This window comes from Lissotriton helveticus, chromosome 2_2 (genome assembly GCF_964261635.1).
Source record: "Lissotriton helveticus chromosome 2_2, aLisHel1.1, whole genome shotgun sequence".
In the NCBI taxonomy this organism is placed as follows: Eukaryota; Metazoa; Chordata; class Amphibia; order Caudata; family Salamandridae; genus Lissotriton; species Lissotriton helveticus.
Window position 1 is genome coordinate 426225081 of NC_136060.1, and position 25010 is coordinate 426250090.

Genomic DNA, 25010 nt, shown 5'->3' on the forward strand with positions numbered 1-25010 from the left:
TGAGTTAAGCCCGTCTGCGCCCGTCCGCGGCCGGACGGGCCCAGTGGCCTGGGACGCTGCCGCCGCGATTTCCTACACTCCCTCTACTCTAAAGAGCTTACAATTCTACCCATGTTCTCTTCCGCCCGCTGTCAGAGCTCGCATTTCTACACTGGGAATCACGGGGAATATTCCTCCCCACCTGGGACCGGATGTGTTACATATCCCTTCCGTCCCCACTGACTCACACATCCGAATACTATACCTAAACACTCGTTCTCTTGTAAGACATCAAACTGACATCTTCCTCCTACTCTTAGCTGAGAGTCCAGATGTCCTTTTATTATCAGAAACTTGGCTCACCGACGACTCCCTCCCTGATATCCTGGCGGCATTACCCCCTGACTACCATCTGCTGAATGCTAACCGCCCTGGAGGCCGTCCCGGTGGTGGGGTGGCAGCGGTAATACGCAAGAATTTAAAAATCATCGCTACCTCCTCCATGATCCTCCCCGAAGTGGATAACCTGGTTCTCAGCCTGGGAACTGAGGTGGGTGCAGTTACTGTCATAATACTGTACCGTCCCCCTCTCTCTATGCCCTCTTTCCCCTCATCCTTCACTGAGCAGCTTGCTAATCTTACCACTTCCTCCCCTCGTGTCGCCATTTTCGGCGATTTTAATTACTGGTTCCAACACAAGGATGCCGGGCCGCACGCCACTGAGCTATTCGAAACTCTCAAGCCTAAATTTTACACAACTCCTTAAGTTCCCCACCCATAGTGGTGGCCATATCCTCGACCACATCTGGATTCATGGGGTGAAGTTTTCTTGCCCGCATATCACTCCTTGCGTATGGTCTGACCACTCCTTGATCGAGACTATAATCTCTGTCGATGGCAACATCAGGGCCCCCCCCTCTGGAGGGTGGTGTCGCCCGCAAGTGGAGGGCTGTCGACTCTTCTAAATTTCTCTCCCATCTGTCTCAGTCCCGTCCCTCCCTCCCTAACGATATCCGCATCGATGAGCTAGACAGTAACATCTCCCGCTGGCTTACGTCAGCTAGCGATATCTTTGCTCTGTTAACCAAGTTTCCCCGCTCTCGGCATAGAAACTCCCACAAATGGTTTGACCCCCAACTAAAAACCCAACATCTGGAGCTACGCCAATTGGAGCGCAAGTGGAGAAGAGCCTACTGCCCCACGAGCAGAGATACCTATGTGGCCGCTCGCAACAAATACAAAAAAGCCATCACTGCGGCCAAAACAGCATATGCCTCTAAAAAAATCTTATCTGCCCCTTGTAAATCGAAGGAGATCTTTAGAGTCCTTGACGAATTTACCTCCGATTCCAGGACGCTCCCGACCCAGGCTCCTACACAGGAGTCATGCAATGCTCTCAGCACGTTTTTCTTAGAGAAAATTGTTATGATCAAGGACACTATTCCGGCCACCTTTCCTGGCACTGACTCTGTCTGTCCCCCTCCCAATGTACTCTCTCTCACACATCTCCCCCCTCTTGATTCAAAATCTTTGGCCACACTTGCCGCTCGGGTTAAATCCGGCTCTCCACGGACGATTGCTGTCCACCATCTATACTACGGGACATATGCCTTTCTCTTCCTGATAGTATTCTCCCTCTGCTGAACTCCTCTCTCTCTTCTGGCTCGGTGCCTAGCTCTTTTAAGGCAGCCGTTCTGGTGCCTCTACTGAAGAAACCTGGAGCCGACCCCGCAGCCTTGGCGAACTACCGGCCTTTCTCCCTGCTGCCCTACTTCTCTAAAATTCTGGAAGCCCACGTCACCGCCTGTCTCTCTCAGTTCATCGAGAGCTCCAACTTCCTTGAAGCCAACCAGGCCGGTTTTAGACCTGGCCACTCCACGGAGGTAGTGATCCTGGCTGTGGTGGATGCTCTTAGAGACGGCGTTGACAGGGGTACCCCCCAGGCCCTGGTCCTTTTAGATCTGTCGGCCGCCTTCGACACGGTGGACCATAACATCCTTCTCCACCGTGTCGAGCAGGCCGGCATCCAGGGCCTGGCGCTGGCATGGGTCGAATCCTTCCTGACCGGGAGGTCTCAGACAGTCAGCCTGGGCACTTTTAGGGCACCTAGGGAGCACTCACTCTGCGGGGTCCCCCAGGGCTCTTCCTTGCCTCCTCTCCTTTTCAATCTATATCTTCAACCTCTTCTTTTTTCTCTGTGGCAGTGGGACGTCACCGTCTTTAATTACGCTGACGACCTGCAACTCATTTTTCCTCTTGATTCTCTTTCCGCTATTTCTAATTTCCAGGCGGTTATGGTCCACATTCTTCAGTGGATGAGCCAGAACCAACTTAAATTGAACCCCGGGAAGACGGAGCTCCTTCTCCCTGGCAAGAGCTCCACCCATTGGGGTCCGCATTTCTGGCCGGCAGAGCTTGGCCCCTCTCCCACCCCTGTGGCCTCGGTGAAGAGTCTCGGGGTCACTATTGACTCCGAGCTTTCCCTTAAACCCCAAATAGGGATGGTGGTCTCTTCCTGCATGTATCAGCTGCGCAGGATCAGAAAGGCGGCCTATCTTTTGACTCCCGAAGCCCTGATTCAAGTCATTATGGCTCTTGTCCTTTCCCGCTTGGACTTCTCGAACTCTTTATCATGGTCTGCCTAAGGTCCTTCTTTCTAGACTACAGATCGTCCAGAACCAAGCGGCAAGATTGGCCTTCGGGACCCCGAAATGGCAATCCGCCAAACCTCTTCTCACCAAATTACACTGGCTTTCTGTCACTTCGAGGGTAGCCTTTAAGATCGGCTGCCTCACTTTTAAATCCCTAACTGGCCCCTGCCCTGCCTTCCTGAAATCCCTTATTAGTCCCTACTGTCCTTCACGTAACCTCAGATCTTCTCACCTCCGCCTCCTGGCTGTTCCTTCTTTTAAACTCTGCAGAATCGGTGGCCGGAGATTTGCACTCTTGGCCCCCAAATTCTGGAACTCTCTCCCTCCCTCGCTTAAATTCTCCAACTCGCTCATCCAATTTCGTAAATCTTTGAAAACTTGGCTTTTCCCACAATCCGGTTAATTCTTTTCGTCTCCCTCAGTTTCAGATTAGCGCCAGGAAACCCACGGTGACAGAGCGCTTTATAAGCACACCTTAACATAACATAACATAACATAACATTGATGAACCAAAATCTTAAGGGAAGCTTGGCTCTTATGTACCAAAGCCAGGCTCAATTACTCAATGAGTAGTCTTGTAAGAAGTGACGGGAAGGGGAAGTGAGTGGTTGCAATTCATATACGCAATTTAAACAGCCGAAGGGGGGAAAAAGTCAGAATTCAAACACATAGGAGCTGACAGATCACTATCTTTTGGTTTGTTTAAAAAAAAATTTGATGGTCACTCAAAATGCTTTACAAGGTCCAGTTTTTAAAAATTGTACTAGTACCGGTGGAATCAGTCACATTCTGTTTGTTGTTACTTTGTAACTGCACTGTAGGTTAAGTATTTTACCCACAAAGACTTGAAATGTTTTATGTTTCCTAAAAAATCTTATTTTGAAAAACGGAAATGTAATTCCCTATTAAAGATTCTGTTGTGTCCATATTCTTATACACATCTCCTAAATAAATGAAAAAATAAGGTGCCTTTAGTTTCTGTGGTGTTCCAAGTAAGAAAATGTAGCTTCATGTACGTCAAGGGATGATGGAACGCTGAATCAAAAATTGTTTATTGGACATAATTCTTTGTATTTTATTGGATAGAAAGATGTGTACCTACAGCCAAGCAATTTCACTTGCATCTGAAAAGAATACCTCGTCCATTCAGGGTTGAGATTCTTGTACTGCCCAGAAATACCTCATTTTTGGTCCTGGGTTTACAGTATGCTGGGTGAAAAATGTCTTAAAGAATATTTACATCAAAACATCAAGCAAAACTTGGGTGAAATGTTCTCCTTTTAGCCAATACCATGCAATCACTGATAAGCACCATACAAAACAGTGCACTTTCCTGAGTGTATTTTTGATTTAATTAAAAAAACTTCTTGCTTTTTGTATTTTTTTCCCTGCGGGTAAGGTGGAGGTTTACAATTTCGTAGAAAGGTGAACTCTAGCTACAGAGATCATACCTTTCTCGTTAGCATGATCTCACTGTCTTTTTCCCATAATGCATTCTGCATTGAGGTGTTATTAAATATTGTTTTCCTTTGAGGCTCCTCCTTCATTTTTCTAGTTGGAGGAGGCACATGAGGGTGCTGGTAATCCGTGCTTGAAATGGAAAAATAGAAGTGCAGGTACTCTGTAGCAGAGTACCTGCTTGTTTCTGAGAGGTGCCGGTACTCTCCAATTAAAAGTATTATGTGGCTCTTGAGAAGTCCCGGTACTGTCCCTCTCGTAATAACAAGCATTGACATAGCCAATAGGTCTCGCCTTTTGGACCTTATAAGTGTTTAGTTATCCAGCACAATATCCTTGGTGCAACAACATAAAGTGTTGCATGGCTAAACACTTATATGGTCCTAAAGGCGAGACCTATTGGCTATGCCAATGCTTGTAAAAGGTGAAGTTACATTTCCATCTTATTCTCTTACTTCAAAAACCGTTCCAAATGGATCTTGATGAAGCAAACAGCAGTAGCGCCAAGAAAAAGGCGGAGACAGCTAACAAATACCGTCCCTGCACTTGTTCCCTTCAATGAAAGAGAAGCTGCCAAGTGCTGATTTATTCATGGCAGAGCCCCACGTCATCTGTGCCCGGGGAGTTCGAGAGATGGTTATCTCTGTACAACTGACACTCACGTCTCTTATCCCTTTATCTACGCAATGACAGCTGAGCAGAAAAATCACAGGGCGTCTAAATCGGACACAAAAAAGCTGAGCTTAGGTATAAGCTAAAAACACTGACCGAGATAAAAACCTATCAGCACAAAGGCAGTGTCCTGTCCCATATGAATGTATTAATGAAGCCGGAGTAGGGGAAGCTAAGGGGACCCGAAGGGAGACCTTCACTGTGAGAGAGGAAAAAGCGGAAACCACAGTGATGAGCCAAGTGAGAATGTTATTGAAACAACTTTGGCAGGAGGGTCTAGCTGCTCCCCCTTTCGCCATCCTATTTCAGACTTGGAAGTGTCCACGTTTCAAGGATGGAAGAGCTCATTTGGTGTAACAGGGTGGGGGAGGATGCGTGGCCAGAAGGCTGGGAAATGATTTTTCACAACAAGCTGGGCGGATGTGTGAAACTGCTCCCAAGCTGGAGTGGAGGAGGGGAAGACAGTGGCAGAAAGCAACACTGTCCAAGGCAGACGAGCAAGAATGTCGGTTTTCGGTGATAGATCTAAAGAAACACAAGCACTGAAATACAAGCGTGGCCCACGGCCGCGAAATTTAATTGTGAGAGGGAGAGCAGGAAGTGAGTCCGCGAGTGGTGTGCGCGTGCACATGCTGGGGAGAGCAGTCTGCTCTTTTTCAAAGCTCATACTCGTGCTTGTGGTGCGCCGCTGCGCACTCCCGCAAGACGCATACCGCCACAAGCACGAGTATGTGCTTTGAAAAAGAGCTGCATGACTGCTAAAGGTCTCCTAAGCAGCGCATGCGCGCTGCGTAGGCGAGACCTAAAAAAGCGCGGGCACTCCGTACCAGGCAGACCCGTAGCATTTAAAGCACTGGTCGGTGTTCGTTTCTCTTTGTGCTACTCTTTTCCCTGAGAGATATTTCCTCACTTGTTACCACGGGAACACACAGTTTGTGAGGTGGAGGGATGAAAGATTTTCTTGGGAGAGAAGGCGTGAAGGGCAGAAAAGATTGTGGAAGTACAAAGGTGGAGGTACCCTCCCACCTTTGAATGAAAAAAGGGGAGGAAAAAGGATGTAGAGGCATGTCCTATGGGTACGGGCTCTCGCTTTTGTGTAAAAAAAACCAACAAATTTGATAAGAACAGGTAGATGGCATGATGTCTAGGTTGCAGCACTCCGACCCTATTAATCCAGCTTTTACCCAACACTAAAACGTTCAGCGGGAAGGGTGGCAACAAAAAAGGTATGCGGGTAGTAAGGGGTGGGAGTAAACACTAATAGTAGGGGATTTTACAGCAGGACAGTGGCACACCTGAGCCGTGATCTGGTGGTATTCCTACGGTTACATTTTCTAGAGCTGAGAGTGTCAAACCACTTTCATATTTCCTATGTAGACATTTAGGAGTGGTGCAATATGTGAGCTTTTTTGATAGGGAAGAACAGACCAGTTTTGAATAATTTTGTTGTATCCTTTGCATTATCGACGTGTCCTTAATAAAAACCCATAAGAAACATGCCGAGAAATGATTTCTGTGACAAAGAACATGAACTGATATAACTTTTTTCTTTTTGTAGCTGAAAGGGTGAAACAAGAAAATCTGAATGTAGTGTGTGTTCCCACATCATTTCAGGTAAGAGTGCTCACAAATTGTATGTTTACTTTTCTATTTAGTGACGGCTATATTAAAGACTGGGCCAGCACGAGCTATGGCATATGTGCACCCAGGGCTTTAAGCGGGATGAAAAAAACTGGGGGGGGGGTCTCTCACAGGGTCATGGCCAATGTAATTAAGGGTGTGGCTTAAAAACATTTACGCTAAAAAATCTGTGCTCAGCATAGTGTGCCGCCCGACATGTATTTTGCTGTCTGTCATAGCATCCAGATATATGATACAAGTAACTTCATACAAAATTCAAGCCAGGACTTTTGTCTTTGTCAATGGTTGTTAGTAACATAAGATAAATAAGCAGCAACTATGGCTTGTATACAATATTGAAAAAGCATCCACTAAAAGCCATGGTGCCACCTCGACAATGTTGCTGCTCCCGAGTTTCAAAAAGAGAAGGGAAATCCAGAGAGAAAATGACTCTCTTTAAAGGACTTCCCTTCCCCTACAAAGCTCACCTGGCATGAAGTCATGCCTTTTAATTCTCCACGAGTGAGAAGTGAGCAGTGCACATCCATGTGCCTGTTGTCACTACAGTCTGGGGGAAAAAAAGGGACCGCCTGTGCCAGGGCACAAAACAGAGCCCGTTTGAGACCCGTTTCGAGGCCTCCTTTAAAAAACCGTTGGTGCTCAGCAACGGTGAGACCCGGCCCACTTAGTCCTGTCTGCACCCATTTCTTCACTGAAGGGACTCTGCGTGGTAGCATTACTTAGTGGCCTCTTGACACAGGCTTGTGCAAGCAGGCATGTGTCTCAAGGCCTCATACACAATTCAGAGTTTTCAAGCCCTCCTGCCATATTGCAAAGTTGTAAATTGAAGAGTTTTGCACCGGTGCACCGCCGTAGATACACAGTTGATCACTTGGCTCCCAATTACCCAAGTCATTAATCAGATGCCACCAAGAATCATGTCTTCCTCCTTTCACTATATGAGGCGTCACGGGCCATTTTTAGCAAAAAGCAGATGCAGGCAAGAGCAACTCTTAAATGAGTGAAGCATAGCCAGGGCACAAGTCCTAAAAAAGAAGTGAGGGACGCTGTCACAGGAAGTGACGTCACAAAAGGTGGGATGCACCATCGGGCTCATTGCCTCCCCTCGCTCACCCCTTAGATGCGATTGCGTCTGAGAAGTCCGCGCGTGAGAAGCGTGCTGTGAGCTCGAGCTCCTCGTCCCAGAGAGGCCAGAGAGTGAAGTCCAGCTGTTTGGCAGGGGGGACGGTGTCCACCCGGTAAAAAAAGTGGGGGGATGCCGTCCACCCGCGTGGTACCCTGACTCTAGCCCTGAGCATAGCATTGAGCCAATCAGCAAACGCGGGAACACCGAGAGAAGCACGTGGCAGGGTTCGCGCGTCACAGCTGCTGCGAGGAAGAGGCACTCCACAGCTTTGTAACCTTTGTCGGCCAGAGTCTGCCACCTGCGAGTGAGAAGGGAGGTGATGCTAATGAGCCCCGGTCCATCGGCCCACTGCTGTATTCCGAGCTGAGGGGGAAAATGCTGCCGTGCCTCCTGCTGCTGCGGATAGCTTGGTGAGCTCTATTATCTGTTTACCCAGTGTTAGATTGGGATCAAACATTTGCCTGGGCACGCAAAAAAAAAGTGCCCTACATTTGCGGATTGCCTTTCCGCAAAACACTGCTTCAGCAAAGTTTTATGAAGGGAAGGAGGGGCGGGGGTCTCTGACAGAGGATGTTGTTTTAACTTCATTTAGATAAAAAAAATGCATGGATTAGTTCACACCGGTGAACTACACATGAACACAAGTGAGGCCACTTCTGCTCAGGCCTCCTGCCCCCACTCAATCTGCATACATTAATTGGTCGGCCCAGCAAGAGAAAGGGAGTGACCTTGCTGCCCGATGATAAAAGGGAGGTAATAGAAACCCACCTGCCTCCAGAAAGGCCACTCGGGCACCCACTGGGCCGCTGGCAACATCCGAACAGCACAGACACCGCCCAAATCGACCCCCAGGCTGCCCAATAATGCAGCCCACAGCTGGAACTTGGATACTGGCCCCTCGACCTTTGCCTGAGTGCCCGCCTTACCAATCCGACTGTGTTCACCCCAGTCTCTCCATCATGCCTGTCTACTAGCCTCGTCTGCTCCAGCTATTTTCCATCAACCCCCTCGCCAGCCCACATTCCGTTACAGCTAACCAGCCAGCCTTCTGACTTGGAAACACATGTTCTGTGCCTCAAGTGGGCCCCTGGGCAAGTACTGGTGTTGGTAATAGTGCGCTGGAAGTAGGGTGAGGGGAGATCTCCGTGGCAGTAGCTAGAGCCCGTGCACTGTGGAAGCAGCTTGACTAAGTTGGGTGCGGCCAGTGCTTTAAGTGGTATGAAAAAACTGGGGAAGGTGTCTCTCAAAGAGTCGTGGTCGATATAGTTAACTCAGAAGTTGAAAATCTGTTCTTAGCTTAGTGCGCTGCCCCACTGGTATTTTCCTACTTCTGTCATTACATCCAGATATATAATACAAAAAGTAACATTGCACCTACAACAAGCCAGTAGTATTGGCTTTGCAAATGCTTGTTAGTTGCATAAGATAAATAAGCAACAATTATGGCTTCGTTGTATAGCATATTGAAAATGCTTCAGTTCTGAAAGGGTGAGTCTGAAATAACTATAACAAGTCCTTTTGAAGTTACGTTGAAGGCAGTGAAGGGTGGTACTGCTGCCGTTAAGCTATATATGGAGAGCCCCATAGGGACCTGACTCTGCACTTGCTTTATAGATCTGCCGGTGCTGAGCACTGGCAAGACCCGGTCCACCTAAAGCCCTGGGTGCGGCTTGCTGTATCTGGTGTGGTCTGCTCCTATGCATAGCCAAGTATTGACAAAGCGACAGACAAGCATCACCAAAATCCCATCTAAGGGAAACACAACTTTAACAGCCGGGCTTTATTTACTCCTTCTGCACAACTTATTTTTAGTTTGAACGAATAATGCAGTCAGGAAAGACTAGGACCTGCATAGAAGGTGGCACCAAAAAAAGAAAGCGGGAGACACTTGGAGCGTTTGGTGGCAAAATATCTGGTCACAAGATCTGAGGTGCAAGCATTAATCATAAAGAGCCCCCAGTTTGCTGAGGTAGGCCCCTCTTTTAAGAGCACGGATTAATAGGTCCCTCTGCCAATTGTGGTATTTTCATCAAAATACCACACTTCGCGATGATCGTAGGAGGCTAAAACAAGAGGTTTGGTCTTTCAGGAAAAGCAGACCCGAAGCACTATGGGCTACTACATTCTTCAAAAGAAAATGATCAGAAGGAATTTAGGAAGTTAATCAATGAGATCAAACCGGGCCCAATGGTGGCAAACAAAGCTTGCAAAAGTGAGGAAGACTGGGGGAAGTATTTGAAAGCACACTTCATGGGATGTGCAGATGGCCCAATTTCCCTAGTTGCAGCCATAGGGGAGTCCCACATGGTTAATAGCAGTGATGGTGATCACGACCAATTGGTATAATCTACTTTGTCCGTAATCAAGGTCATAGAGAACTCACTTTACAACTGTGCACGTGACCCTGATGGTATCCCCCTAGCTCTCTTAAACGAAAACATCTCATTGTGGGCAAACGTCCTGGTCCTAATGTTTAATGCCATATTGGTCTCTGAGAGTATTTCAAAAAGCTGGCGAGGTTCAATTATTCATCCCATCTTTAAAGGCAGGACAGCCTCTTCCCCAGGCAACTACTGCTCGAAAACATTGTTAAATGTGGATCTCAAATATTTTTCAACCTTGCTGTTAGAAGGTCTATCATAGTGGGCCACAGAGGCTGGAAGACTGCCCATGATTCAGACTGGTTCATAAAGAACCAAGGGACCCTATCTAAGTCCAAGGGACTGATGGTTGTGGGTCTGATCATGTACAGGACAAGTGATACCCGCACTCTGCTGTTCATGTGCTTCGTGGACTTTAAGGCGGCCTTTGACTGCGTCCCATGCGACAAGCTGTCGGAAAAGTTACAACGTTGGGGGGATCCCACAAAAGCACTTGAGGGCAATAAGGTTAGTCTATACAAAGACATGGGTTAAGATTAAAGTCTGGGACAAGAGCCTCCTGTCCAGGGAAGTGGGTATATCATTAGGTCTGAAACGGGTCAGTGCTAGCACCACTCCTGTTTAATCAGTTAATCTCGGATCTTCCACTGTCCCTTGGTAAGTTATTTATTTATTTATTTATTTATTTATTTGCGGGTTTATATCGCGCTCGAATCGACTCCCGAAGGAGTGTCTCTGCGCCCTAAGAACACCACAAGCTCAATCGGGGAGAACATTTAAGAAGAGTTAGTTTTGAAACAGGAAAGTTTTGAGCTTTTTCCTGAACAGCAGATGTTCCGGGCATTGCCTGAGCGCCAAGGGGAGTTTGTTCCATAACGTGGGCCCGACCACTGACGGAGCTTTGCCTCCCTGTCTGGCCTTCTTTGCACGAGGCACACGCAATAGAAGCTGGTTACTAGACCTAAGGGAGCGAGCGAGCAGGGTTATAGGGTACAAATTTGTCTGTCAGATATGAGGGACCTAGTCCGTTTAGACTCTTGTGAATTAGACAACACGTCTTAAACTTTACCCTTTCGCGAACCGACAGCCAATGTAGCTTGTCCATAAGAGGTTTGGACGAAGATCTGGGGGGGGGTGTTCAAAACCAGCCTGGCAGCAGTATTCTGCACAACTTGGAGTTTGGCTAATACTCCCTCATTTGCCGATAACAACAGCCCATTACAATAGTCAAGACGACTAAGGACGAGAGCCTGCACCAATGTTTTCCTGGTAGAGTCAGGAAGCAAGGGAAACACTTTGCGTAAAAGGCCTATCACGTAAAAACAGGAGCCCACAATGTAGTTACCATGCTGCTTCAGCGAGGGCTCCTGGTCCAATCGTACTCCCAAGTTCTTCACGACCTGTTTGGGGTCGGGGACTGGCCCAAGATCTTGTGGCCACCAGTCCGGGGTCCATAAGATTTTAGCCTCCCCGAAGACCATGACTTCAGTCTTACCTACATTACATTGTAGGCAGTTCGATGACATCCACTGGGCCACAGCCTTCATACCCTCGGAGAAGGACGTTTTAACCTCGGTGGTGAGAGACTTGAAAGGAAAAAGGAGCTGCGTGTCATCCGCGTATGACACTGGGATGAAACCGAAAGCTCCCATAATTCTAGCCAGGGGGGCCAAATAGATGTTAAAGAGAGTCGGGCTCAAACAAGAGCCCTGTGGCACCCCCTTGGTGATCTCTCCCTCCACCGAGCGAAACGCGCCCATGGTGACGCATTGGGTGCAGTTGGATAAAAAGCTCCTTAACCAGGCCAGTGCCTTATTCTCAAGACCGATGTTTGCGAGCCGTCCAATCAAGATGTTATGGGACACAGTATTGAACGCAGCCGATAAGTCTAACAGTATCAGGACAACGGAATAACCCCTGTCCTGATACATATGCAGATCGTCCGTGACTGACAGTAGTGCTGACTCCGTACTGTATTTCGGTCTAAAGCCGGATTGAGAATAATCCAGGCCACCTGCCTGTTCGATAAAGTTCGATAGATGTCTATTCACATGTTTTTCTGTGAGTTTACCCAAGAATGGGAGCAAAGATATCGGTCTGAGATTGGACAGGTCCGTCCAGGCACCAAGCCTCGTTGGTCAACCGCTGTTCAACATCCGTTATGCAGAGGATTTGCTTTTAGCTAAGCAACACAAGAATATGGGGAGAGGATGCTTCAAGTACTTGCTGGACAGCATCGAGAACATTGGCATTAGTGAACTACGGCAACTGGATACAAGTGAGCAACTATTCATGAAAACAGTGAACAAATGTATCTGGCCAAAAAGTCGACTGGAGGATAAAATGAACAAAGGGGTGGATGGTGTTAAGCTTCCACAACGCCCTGCACGATCAGTCTTAGTTTGAAGCACATATTTAGTGACTGTCAAGAGGAAATTTATGGCAATGAGATTTGGTCTTCACTCCTTCCTGGACTTAATTCCTAAGTGACAGGAGGACGGTCACTCTGAGGACAAGAGGTGCCATTTATGCCATTGGACAGTGGAGACTTTTCTTCACATCCTCTGCCTCTAAACCTGTTTACTAGGACACCGGTGGGCCCTGCTGCTTAAAGAATTCCTAAGAATAAGAACCTGTAGGTCAGCGGCTGTGGAGACCTTTAACCAAGATCTTAAGTTGAATATTCGATTGGTGCATTTTTTTGCCATTTTTAAGGATCAGATCAGGGCGCAGGTCCATTCCAACCAGGGCCCAGCATGTTTAAATCCAGTAAGGGCGTTATAAGCCTTGCGATAAAAGGCGCAGCAGGCTTGTGATGACTTGCTTCTAGGAGGCGACTGTGAGGAACACTGCCTCCTATCCTGTCTGTCGGTACCTAAGAACCATGGCTGTGTTCCACTCGTAGTTATTGTCACTTTATAGTTTAATCATTGAGTTGTAACTGGTGATAGGGATCCCACTGTTGTTTTTATATGGAGATAGATTAGTTCTTGCTATAATTAGTTGAATCATCTCACCCAGACACAAGTAAAATAGTGTTAGGAGGGTAATTGGCTCTTTTAGACTTATTTTAAATCTTAAGAGCAGTATAACATAAATTAGTATTCCATTCTGCTGAGCAAATGTTTATGTCCCTGGACAGACATAACTAGACAAGAGTCAGGAGGGTACATGATTGCATCTAGCGCTTTGTTACGCACTATGCACTTTGTAGCAGGATGTTAGTATGGCTGTGATTCAGGTTAAATCCGGTTGCTTTTTTGGGAAGAGGTATTCACACGAGACATGTTAACTCTTAAGTGCAGTGTTTGTCACCATACGATGCCCTGAACTTGGGGAGGACAGTGTGCTGTGCTTTCCATATGCTACTACAGTCTTTCTAATTTTCTTTTATTTATGTTGCATTTGCATTAGGTTTTGTGGTCCTTTGCACTGTGCACTTTATAGTCTGGCTATACCCATAGCTAGCTGTGCTTTAGACTTTTTTTTAAGGTTTATTACATTTTTCACAGCTTTTTGCCTACAACCCTGAGGCCGGCAGCACTATACATACGGCATCCTACGAACCATACACAGCTTTTATGCCTACAACCCAGTGGGCCGGCAGCGATGTTTAAATCTTATGTATCGTGGTATCAAAATTAAGCCGCTAATCAAGTAAAACTGTTGTAGCTATGGTTCAAATGCATAAGCTTTAACTAATAAACCATATCCCCTTCCCTCCCGCCTGCCAACACAAATTGCCAAGTCTATTCCCTGTCTAACGTACAGCCTCTTTGTTATTGTCATGATCAGATCTAACCACACTTTTTCCTGTCTGTGCTTCCCATTGATGGGTCTCTACCTACAACAGTGCATATTAGCTATATAGCAATACTTAAGCAGTGGAGGCAATTCGTCCTATATCAATTCCCATTGTGTGTCTCAGTGTGATCATCACAGACATCAGCTCCACCCGCCCCCAGCCAGTGCACAAAGGGTTCCCCAATGTCAATAGGTCGAGATCTGCTAGGAATCAGTTCCCAATAGTGGGATAGCTGGTCCCTATAATAGATGGCTGCATTCAACCATGCTGCTATCGTCGGGCATGTTGCTTTTTTCCTGTGGATTGCCGCTTGACGTTTAGCCAGTAGCAGCAACATGGCCGTAAGTTAACGGGATTGCTTCGGGACTTCCGAAACATAACCCAGGAGAGCTATCATTGGATTAGTCTGTCTCTGATTGTTGGTAATCTGTCCAACATATCTTAGTACCTCCGTCCGGAACCCAGCTATCGGTCTGCAATCCCATGCCAGGTGCAAAAACGTGGCGCTCTGCGCTCCACATCTCCAGCATCTCGTGTCTGGATGTATGCCCTTGCGGTGTAGCTGTTGTGGGGTGCGATTAGCCGCAATCTGTAATTCGGAGAAAGGTGTTCCAGTTGGGAGCAGCAGTACTGCCATTGCTTATCTGTGATAGATAAGTCTGCGTCTCTTTCCCGCTCCGCCTTAGACATAGGTAAAATTATTGGGGATTCCCCCTGCGTTATGCTGTAAATGCGCGTTAATTTACGTGGGGAAGGGTTGGACAATACGTTTTCTAATGCTGGTAGTGTGAGGGGTGACTGAGGAAAGTCATCGTACCTGGCTCTACATGCTGCCCTAATCTGATAATACAAAAGCATATCTGATGCTGTAGGTGTTTGCGATTTGCACATTTTCTGCAGAGAGATAAAGGTATTTGCCGGGTAAAGATCGCTGCCTCTTTCCAATGCATGAGCCTTCGCCCTTGCTGTGGTAGCTTTGTCTGTGAGTGGAGATAGCAGCGGATTTCCCCCTATAGGCATGGATGGAGCATAAAGTTCCATGTTGTGCACCCTCTTTGCAATCCCTCTCCACGCCCAGCACGTAGCTTCTACTGTGTCTGTTTCCAGGTGTGGTCTCTTATACGGCTGATACACTGCCGTGTTAAGGGGAAGGTGGGCAACTCGATCAATTTCTTTCGCCACATGGGGCTGATACGGCGTTGGGTGCTGCCAGAAGTGTAAATATTGCTCCTGCACGCTACATGCGTAGAGTTCAAAATCTGGAGCCGTCAGGCATCCTTGATTAAAAGGCAATGTCAATAAACTCCATGAGCCCCTCTGTTGTTTTTCCGCCAATACCAATTCTAGGATGGTAGAACGGAGTTTTTTGAAGAAATGGGTGTTTAGCGGCATCGGAATATTTACAAACCGGTGAAGCAGTTTGGGCAGTATTACCATTTTAGTGATCGCTATCCGCCCTATTAATGACAAAGGCGACTGCTTCCATCTTTGTATTTTGCTCCCTATCCAGTCAATCACTCTCCCATAATTTGTCAACCACATTTCTTGCAGAGATCTACTAACCCATAATCCCAGGTACTTTATTTCTCCTCCAGCCCACGGTATTGAAAATTCTGTATCAAAAGAAGTTGTATCATCCGTTAGCGGTACTATCATGGATTTCAACCAGTTTATCTGAATTCCCGTTAACCCACCGTAACAAATTCGTTCCCTCATCACCACGACAAAGTTTTCCCTTGGATTCGTCAGGTACACTATCATGTCATCTGCATACATCGATATTAGCTGGCCTCTGGGTGTAAAGCCTATGCTCCTGTGTGTGTGGTGTTGTCGTAGTCTGGCTGCCAGCGGTTCAGTAACAATTGCAAACAGTTAGGGCGAAAGAGGCTAGCCATGCCGTGTCCCCCTCATTATGGCGAATGGTTCTGATATCGTGCCATTTACTCTAACCGTCGCCATTGGATTTGTATAGATTAGTTGAATTTGCTTAATGAATATGGGACTAAGTCCTATGCGAGTCAGTAAAATAAATAGGAACTTCCATTCTAGAGAATCAAATGCCTTTGTGGCGTCTAATAATGTAACTACTACCTGTACGTGAGGGGCCAAGTAGTGCAAAAGGCCAAAGTTGTGTGCAGTCGATCGACCTGGTATGAACCCAGCTTGGTCAGACAAAGCTATCTGCGGGTGCATTGGTTGTAGCCTATTTGCAATCAATTTTGCATAAATCTTAGCATCTAAATTGATGAGGGACAGAGGGTGGTATGAGTCCGGTTTGGTCGGGTCCTTGTCGGGTTTCAGCAATGTGATTATGGTAGCTAGCTATGCTTTAGACTTTAAAATTAGCTACTACAGTGGGGAGAGGAACCCATAGGAGATCAGTCAAATACTAATGCTGTGTAAATGTCATCATGTGGTTACTCACTGGGCCTCATCTCTGTTTATCAGTTCTTTGGTACTGGAAATGCCCCACCAGTAACTGAGTATTCTTAGTGCTGCAAATAAGGTACGCCCATAAAATCGAAGTATGCATTCTTTCGGGGGCTGAATTACAAACCCAAACTTGATTATCGCTCCTAGTGCTTCGTGTCTCCCAGGACCCGGTGGATGTGGATAGATCGCAGGACGCCGACACGAAGCACTGTATGAGCTGAGCCATGTGTTAGGATCCACCGGGCACTGTTGAAGCCTGGGGACCACTAAGAGTGGGTAGATCCAGGCAGGTCAAGAAGACCCAGGATATAAGTACAATCCTTGACTTATTATACCCCCCTTTTTTTTGCTTACCACATGTATTTATTGTAGATAGCTTATTTTTCTAGGTCCTAAAGAATCGCAGGGTTAGTACACCATTAGCGAGAAACATGTTGACCAACACACGTTAACAAGAGCAAGTAGACACGCATATTGGACGTGACTACGCCTTGTTGCATTGCTTTTAATTAGGACCGGAGACCCCCAGAATAAAGTTTGTTCGTTCTAGGTACTCCCAGCCCTATTTTATCCCACAACACAGCATCTACACCATCAAGCCCCCACACCCGCACTTCACCATACGGCAGTTGGATAGAAGAACAACGACAAAGAGCCCCTTTTCAGGGAGCCCGTTGGGGATTGCACCGTCGCCCCAACGAGGAGCAGCCCATATGATGAAGCATGCTGCGTAATGAACAGGGGTTCTGCCCATATTACCCTCCCATACCTGGGCAAGGAACATCAATTAGATGAAGAAATAGAACAAAAAGGTATAAAGGGATAAATTAAACAAACACTACTTCACAACAGGAAACAATTTATTAACCTGTTTTTTTATGCTCTTTTTTGACAATAAATGATTATAATTTTAACACAGGACAAAATATTGGGTCAAAAACCGGGGGGGGGAAAAACCAGACTATATACAGTAATCAAAAAAGAAGTAATTACAATATATACAAATATACAACTATGTACCCTAAACACAAAGAGTAGGAGGGGGTGAAGCAAACACTATTAATTATCTGTCGACGCAGTCGCGGTCGCGTTTCCGCCAGTTGTATCTTCTGGCTTCGTCAGGACAAGGGTACTGCAAAGAGGTGGTGTACGTGACCCCCCCAACAGGGAGTGCCGGGGCACCACCCTGAGGGATATAAACAACTTCTTGCCACAGGGAGATGGGTTCACGCTTTCCTTCAAAAATATCCAATTTCAGGAGAAGGTGTCGGTTATTTCGTCTATGTGTAAATCACCACACTTAGATACACGCTCTCAAATGAAGTCACCAGGGATGCCTCTGGTGCTGTGATTCCCCCAAGTCACCCGCGCTAAAAGGAAACCTTCAGTATAATTTGCAAAGGCTCCGCCGTCCGTTAGTCATGAGACAATCTCCATATGATGAAGCATGACACCTGAAAGGGTGTGTGAGGGCATTATGATCCAACAAATGGATCTCCACTACTACCCTCTCTAGGGAATAGTGAGCTCCAACCTTTTGGCTTCTCCAAACCTCTACAGTTTTTACTGAGGAACTTCATAGGAAACCCCCTAGAGTATTGCATCTACCAAGGCACTCTCTATGTTGGATCTCCCCACTCCACGTGAAGTGGGAAAACACCTCTATTCACTTTATTTTTGTCTTGACTGTTTCAAATGTGCACATTTAATTTTGAGCTGCATCTGCCAGAGAGACTGTTGTCCTTGCTCTGGTGAGAAATAGATCAGGCTGCATTTACCTGTAGTACTATCACATTTGTTTCAGCTCTCGAACCTTGAAGTGAGAAAAGGTCTATTCTCATTGTAAAGCAGTAGTAGAGACTGGATCTTCAATTTGTTGTCATATACGTGTGAGTTTCTAAAACTGTGCTTGCGAGTTAGTCTAAAAAAAGGTATTTACTTGACTCATCATGTAAGTCCATGATGGGGCAACTACAAAACACCCTTCTCAGGTAAGTAACGTATTCCCAGTGTTCACTTTCGGATGCCAGTGCCATGGAGTAAGATGCATCTCTTTTAAGCGCTTCATAAGAAAGAAATGTTTCTACCTCATTGGAAATGTGTGTAGCCTTAGCTGCTATTTAAGCACTCTGAAATGAAAACGTATGTACCAATGATCATGGGAACATTTTTAATTCTTTGTTAACTTGTGAAGTGGCGCTAGTTTCAGTTTATTTAAATAACATGTAGCTTAGTTAATTATTAGTAAAAAGTTAATGGACCTTTTCAGCCTGATTGTTCAATTTTTACTTTTAGGCACGTCAGCTGATTTTACAGAATGGATTAACTTTAAGTGACCTGGACAGACATCCAGAGGTAAGAGGGTGAAACATTTCTTCAGTACTTAGTTTAGGGAAAAAAATTTGTGACTTCTGTTAGTCACTTCCTAAAACATTATCCTCTTTGATAGATGCAGATGAAGTCCGATGGTTTTTTGCGCTTTGTTGTGCTTTCTCGTAGAACAAAATATAAAATGGGCTTGCATTGAGTGATCCTTGTCTGTGTATAGACTTTTAATGGTATTTTATGATCAGGATATTGGGACAAGAGTGTTTTTACATTCTCCTTTGTTTACTCTTGTGCTCAGATGGTTGGGCCATGGCTTAACCCAAGCAGGGCTGAAGTGTGAACCCTTACATGTGTGCTTCTTTGTGCTGGTTGAGAAATTTTAGCAAGTGCCGAATGCCGCTAATGGCTTCCCCTCAACAACCACCGCACAGAAATATACCAACACAACAGATTTTACACACGTCATGGACCTTATTTTTTTTTTTTAAAGAAGGCAAGTTTCACAACAGCTAAAAACTGCCTACACTAAGGAAAATAGTAAGGCCCTTGTTATTCGTGTTGCACTATTTTAAAATAGTTGTTACTTTTAGTTTATGCGTATTATCCTTCAACCACTTGACACGAATGTTGGATGGTAGAGGAGGTTGGCCTTTCTCGGTGAAGCTCTGGAAACAGTAGGCTTTTTTGTGCCATTCTGGTGTCTTGAGGTGTGCAAATGAGCCCACACAAGCTTATTTTGTATATCATGCAGCAGACCACCATGTGGTAAGATTTATAATTATCTAGTTTTCATCCATAGGCTTAAGGCGGTTCACAGTCCTACCTCCTACCTTTGCGATCTCACAAGCGAGTCTTACCATGTCCAGTATCACAACATGACTGCATGGCTGACTGTCCTCCCTGTGCAGGTGTGACTGTGCTTCTAGCTGTTAATTACTAGACTAAGTCACTCCTTACATGTGATGCTAAAATCTCACATTTGTTTATGTGAATGTAGCAAAGTCTTGACTATACTTTTTAGTAGAACAAAAATACGTGATTGTACGTAAAGGTCTTGTTGCTTGTGAGCTCTTGTTCACTGCACAGGAAATTATATTCTTCCAGCATGGCACTTCCCTGATGAAGATTTTGCAAATCAAGATGCGAACCATAAACTCTTCGTGTATTGTGTAATACAGTGGATGGTGTGTACACTGCATAAAATAATGCATTGTCGATACATCAATGGACTAAACATTCAAAGGGTGCACACATTAAGCACACTGTATTCATTTTTTTTTCTCAAATCTAGCCATCTGTATTACTTGCCACTAGTTAATCACTGGAATCCCATTCACAAAAGAGTTGGACTTTAATTTACTCCTGTAGGCTTTTACCTCAATTTAGAGTGAATTTCAAAGTAGTTTTTATAAAATCCAGCCATGTCATTCTTGCTCTTATAGAACGCATATGTGTAAGTATTCACACACAATAGACTTGGCGCCTTAATTCTCTTTGGGGAACTGCTGTCCTTAAAAATACTATCAGCATCAGGTACTAAAGGGAATAGGTAAAAGGTTCCGTATGCTAAAATATACCACACATACATTTGCCCTTTACCTGTAGGGAAATTATGTGCCCCTACGGAAAACCCCATCACCAGTTATGGGCTATGTTGCCTCTCTAGATAATCCTTGGCACTAGTAAATATTAAAATGTATCCACGGTGGGAATTCCCCAAACTTGGAGGATTTCGGGAGAACAGAAGGCCTACTTAGTTAGGTGTCCCATTCTGAGAACACAAAAAACCATGGAAATAAATCTATTTACAAGTATAAATCCACGTTTTGTGAACGCAGAGTGATGTGGACTCCGGGCTAAGAAACAGTTTGATCTTGGGCAGATCACTTGAACTCCATGTGCCCAAATATACAAACTTGGGCAGTGCAGTGTGTGCATGTGAAAGGTAATGTTTCTGTGTAGTTTAAACTTGTAAATCCCCACTTGATGTACATGAACTTGTATCATCACATATCCCCATCATCCCAAATGATGTAGAGTCCTTCATTTCTCTTCAGATAAGTTCTAACTCCAAAAATACTAATATATTCTTTACGTTTGCACTCATGCTGAATGTATTTATGCACCTATGGTCACAACTTTTGTGTACTAGGATGTCTGCATATTTATACTTTCTTACTATCTGATGTAAATGTAAATGTAATTTGTACTTGTAAAGCGCACTAATACCCATGGGTGTCCTGGCGCTGTAACGCATACCGCTGTGGAACCCTTCCTGGCTTTTCCCTGTGAAATGTCCACTCCTGGGCACCCCCAAGGTGAAGCCAGGCATCCCAGCGCTGTTGGGGCCGTTGTGGAGATTAAGCAAGCTATTGCCCAGAGTCAGAGTGGGACCCATGATTAGAATAGGCACCGAGGCGAGAATTGTCCGGTCCGAGGAAATTGAGCCCAAGACCCGCCGAGGCGGGAATTGAACCCTGATGCTGGGCCAGACCTCAATTGTCCAAAATGCCTTGCCGTCAATTTCTCAATATAACTAACTCGAAGAAAGCATTCTGCATCTCAAACATCCAGACCTTGATTCATAGTTACAGCAAATGTACACCATAAAGGCTTCTTATAGTTTCTCTCTCCGAAAACGAATCATACCCAGAGCTAACCGCTGCGCTATTGCTCAAACTGTTCTTTTCAGTCTGCTATACATTTACAGTACCATTGACTTTACAGTTTAAGTAGAATGGAAAATGAGGTGAAGAATTGAAGACTTACCTAAGGCCCCAAAAATGACAACATCAATAACGCGATCTATTTTTCAATTTTTAATTAAGGTTTTCATCATATAAAACCAGATACAAACAGTATGCCATCAAGTACCTCTTGTAGCAAAACATATTGCAGTTGTGTTACATTTGTGTTACATCAGTGCCAGAAAAAGCATTCCAACCCAGTCGCCACCTGACAACACCTCTCATACCACCCAGTTCCTTTGCTCGCATCTTGAGTATTCAGCAAAGTGGATGTAAGTGGGCTCCAAATGTCTTTTGGGTGTGAGGGCAGTGGCAGTTCCTCAGCAAATATTTCCAATTGTTCATTCCAATATGAATAGTCCAGTCGCCACTGTTTGAGTTTAGGTGCTTGTCTCTCACCCCAGTGCATACCCACTCTAAGTTTAGCTAGCAGCAGTGCTACTGCCACAAATTTACGATGTGTGGGTTGTATCCGTTTGACAAGTCCAAGCAAACACGTTTGGCTCCATAACCGTAGCTAATGAGTCTGCCACTACCTGTATCCAGTACTGCCCGACCGTGGCGCACAGCCAGGGTAAATGCATAAAGTCTGCGTCTAGTGCCCCACTCTGTGACCAATTTGTGCTTCCTCGCAATCCATATCTAAACGGCCTAATAGGGTGTGATACATTTGTTGTAAGTATTTAAAATGAATTATGTGTAAGTTGGAATTTGGTGTGAGCATTCCCGTTAATGTGCAACAAAATCCCCGTTCCTTTATTGTCAGGGGCATGCAATGTGCGTCGTTCCATCAATCAATCAATCAATCAATCAATCATGGGCATTTGCATAGCGCACTACTCACCCGGAAGGGTCTCAAGGCGCTGGGGGGGAGGGGTCCGCTACTGCTTGAAGAGCCAGGTCTTGAGGAGCTTCCTGAAGGAGAGATGATCCTGGGTCAGCCGGAGGTGGATCGGGAGGGAGTTCTATGTCTTGGCTGCCAGGTAGGAGAAGGATCTTCCCCCGGCGGTGGCTTTGCGGACGCGTGGTACGGCGGCAAGGGCGAGGCTGGTCGATCGTAGCTGGCGGGTGGGTGCGTAGAAGGTCAGGCGGTTGTTGAGGTACTTGGGTCCCAGGTCGTGGAGTGCCTTGTGTGCGTGGGTGAGGAGCCGGAACGTGATCCTCTTGCTGACGGGGAGCCAGTGCAGGTTTCTCAGATGGCCGGAGATTTGACTGTCGGGGGATGTCCAGGACGAGCCGTGCGGAGGCGTTCTGGATGCGCTGGAGTCTTTTCTGAAGTTTATCTGTGGTTCCGGCGTAGAGGGTGTTTCCGTAGTCCAGTCGGCTGGTGACGAGTGCCTGGGTGACCATCTTCCTGGTTTCGGTGGGGATCCATCGGAAGATCTTACGGAGCATGCCTAGGGTGTTGAAGCATGATGACGAGACGGCGTTGACTTGTCTGGTCATCGTGAGGGAGGAGTCCAGGATGAAGCTCGGGTTGCGTTCCATCTGTGTAATGCTGGGTTCTGGGTCGTCTACCCATCGGTTTGAGCTGCATTATATAATCCCGTTACGAGATTCCTACGTATGGGGCTAGCAACCAAAATTTGGAGCGTTCCCAATACAGGGGGACACTGTTGGTGAAGTAGGGTACAGCTCCTTTATAGCAGCCATGAGGTGATAGTTTGTGGATGCCAGTAATGGCGTCTGGTGTTGAGTGCGTGGGATGTCCGCCAAATAGATGAACTGTCCTGCTGGATTCATATCTCCTAATGTCTTTTGCTCATCTTTATCAAATATGTTGAGCGCACCAGCCTTATGGGTGACCGAAATTGCCTAATTGTGTTTTCTGGAGAGACCACAGAGCATACAAAGGAGGCTTCTTGGCTTGCGCACCAAGTTTTCTCCATGCCGTCATTGTGCAGTGGATAGTGTTATTCTCCCCTCTTCGCACATCCGTGCATTGATGTGGCAAAATGGTGTTGAGTGGAATGGGGTGTCTGTTGTCAGCCTCCACTGATACGTTTCCTGTGTATACGTGAGGGCTATACCGATAATGTGCAAATAGTGCCTGAGCACATAAGTAATATAGATATATATGTCCAGTGCACCAAATCCTTCTTGTGTGAATGGAAGTGTTAGCGTGTCCCAGCTGATCCGGGCTGCATCCCTTCCCAAGCTAGTGTGATCATGTTAATGACTTGACCGTTTTTAAGAAGTGTTATGGCAGCACTATGGGGATTTTGGTGAAGAGGTATAGAAACCTGGGGAGCACTGTCATTTTCAGGATCGCCACTCTATCTGCCAGCGATAGCAGCATTCTTGACCATCGAGCCACCTACTTCTCCTGCTTCAACACCGCCCTCCCGTAGTTCTCATAGAACACCAAATCCGAGTCTCTATGGATCCAGATCCCCAAATATTGGACAGTCTGTGCCCTATTCCAGAGGAAAGTCCAGTGAGTGAGGTTGCGTACTTGATGTTGGGGGGAATACAACTGATTTCATCCAGTGTATACAGAGGCCGGAGTACTATTCAAAGCGGGTATATTCCTGGATTATTGGTTACGGATGTGCAACTCCATATTGTCTGCATACAGGAAACACGGATGGGCCTCATCCTAAAGTGCAGCGTGGCGTCTGCATGTCTCTGATGGAGCATGCACACTAGGGGCTCAGGGGCGCGAGTGTAAACATGGTTGGGGACAGGGGGCAGCTTTGTCGCATATCTCTGTGCACAGGTAGTATCTCCAATGTGTGTCCATTTACATGCACCCTTTTTACAGGGTCTGTGTACAACAGACGCACATACCCATCTTAGGAAAGCCTCAAGCATACCCATGCGACTCAGTATTGTGAACGTATACTTCCGCTCAATGGAGTTGAAGGCTTCAGTGACTGTAGGAAACTGGCTCTGTATATGGTATGCCACTAGGTGGTTATACTATGCACAGAGTCCAGGGGTTCCCCAAAACTGTACAGGGCTCAATGTAAAACCCAAAGTGCTCTATTAATTATAGTGTGGGCGAGCAGCTTAAAGGCCAACACAGAGGAGTGTAAGACATCTATTTCATAACATTGACCAATGATGGACACACGACTCAAAAAGGATATCTATACCAATTTTATAAAAATATCCTTTGTGTGTATTTTATTTTAAGACAAAGATCTTCGCAATAAGGTAATTACGTTTTCAGAACAATATCAGAGCATTTCAGTGTTATCCTATGTAGGAAAACAGTAATGCGGTTAAAAGGTTAAGTATTGCACTTGCAGTTACAGTTGTCGGGCCAAAGGTGGGCAAGGGTTAGGGGAGTACCAAAACTGCAGCACAGGGACAGCCGGGTGCAGAGTTAAAAATCTGATGCAGCCCAATGTGTTTCAATGGAGGCTGGGGGTGCTTGAAGCCACACTGCTTGCATATAAGTAGATCAGTTGAAGGGGCCAAACTTTGAGGGTTAGGACCAGCACAGGGGGCCCACAAAGCAGCACCAAACATACACTACCAGTGGCACAGGGGCAGCTGGATGCAGGTAGAAATTTTAGCATCAGGCACCCGATGATTTTCTATGAGGTTTCTGCTTTCGACAAACAGGCTGCAGGTGCCATACCGGAGGTGGCAGGGGGAACACCAATGACAGCAGAGGTAAGTAGAGATGTAGACGGTCGTAGGGGCACAATCGATTCAGCTCATCCAGGTGTAGGGGTGCATTTAGACGTCGGAGACTTCTTACGGTAGCCGGTTGCGGTCAGTGGGAGCCACTGGATTTAGGCGGCGGGTGTCTTCAAGGGATCTTGGGGAGGTCAGCCA

General features: G+C 46.2%; 1 protein-coding gene across 1 annotated transcript in view; it reads left to right on the top strand.

Moving 5' to 3' along the window:
* RPIA (ribose 5-phosphate isomerase A) overlaps positions 1–25010 on the top strand; it is an 86474-nt gene that overhangs the window by 24870 nt on the left and 36594 nt on the right. Inside the window, exons 3-4 of the mRNA XM_078679029.1 lie at positions 6319–6374; positions 18442–18501. Of these exons, the coding sequence (XP_078535155.1) occupies positions 6319–6374; positions 18442–18501 (116 nt within the window). The remainder of the gene's footprint in view (positions 1–6318; positions 6375–18441; positions 18502–25010) is intronic.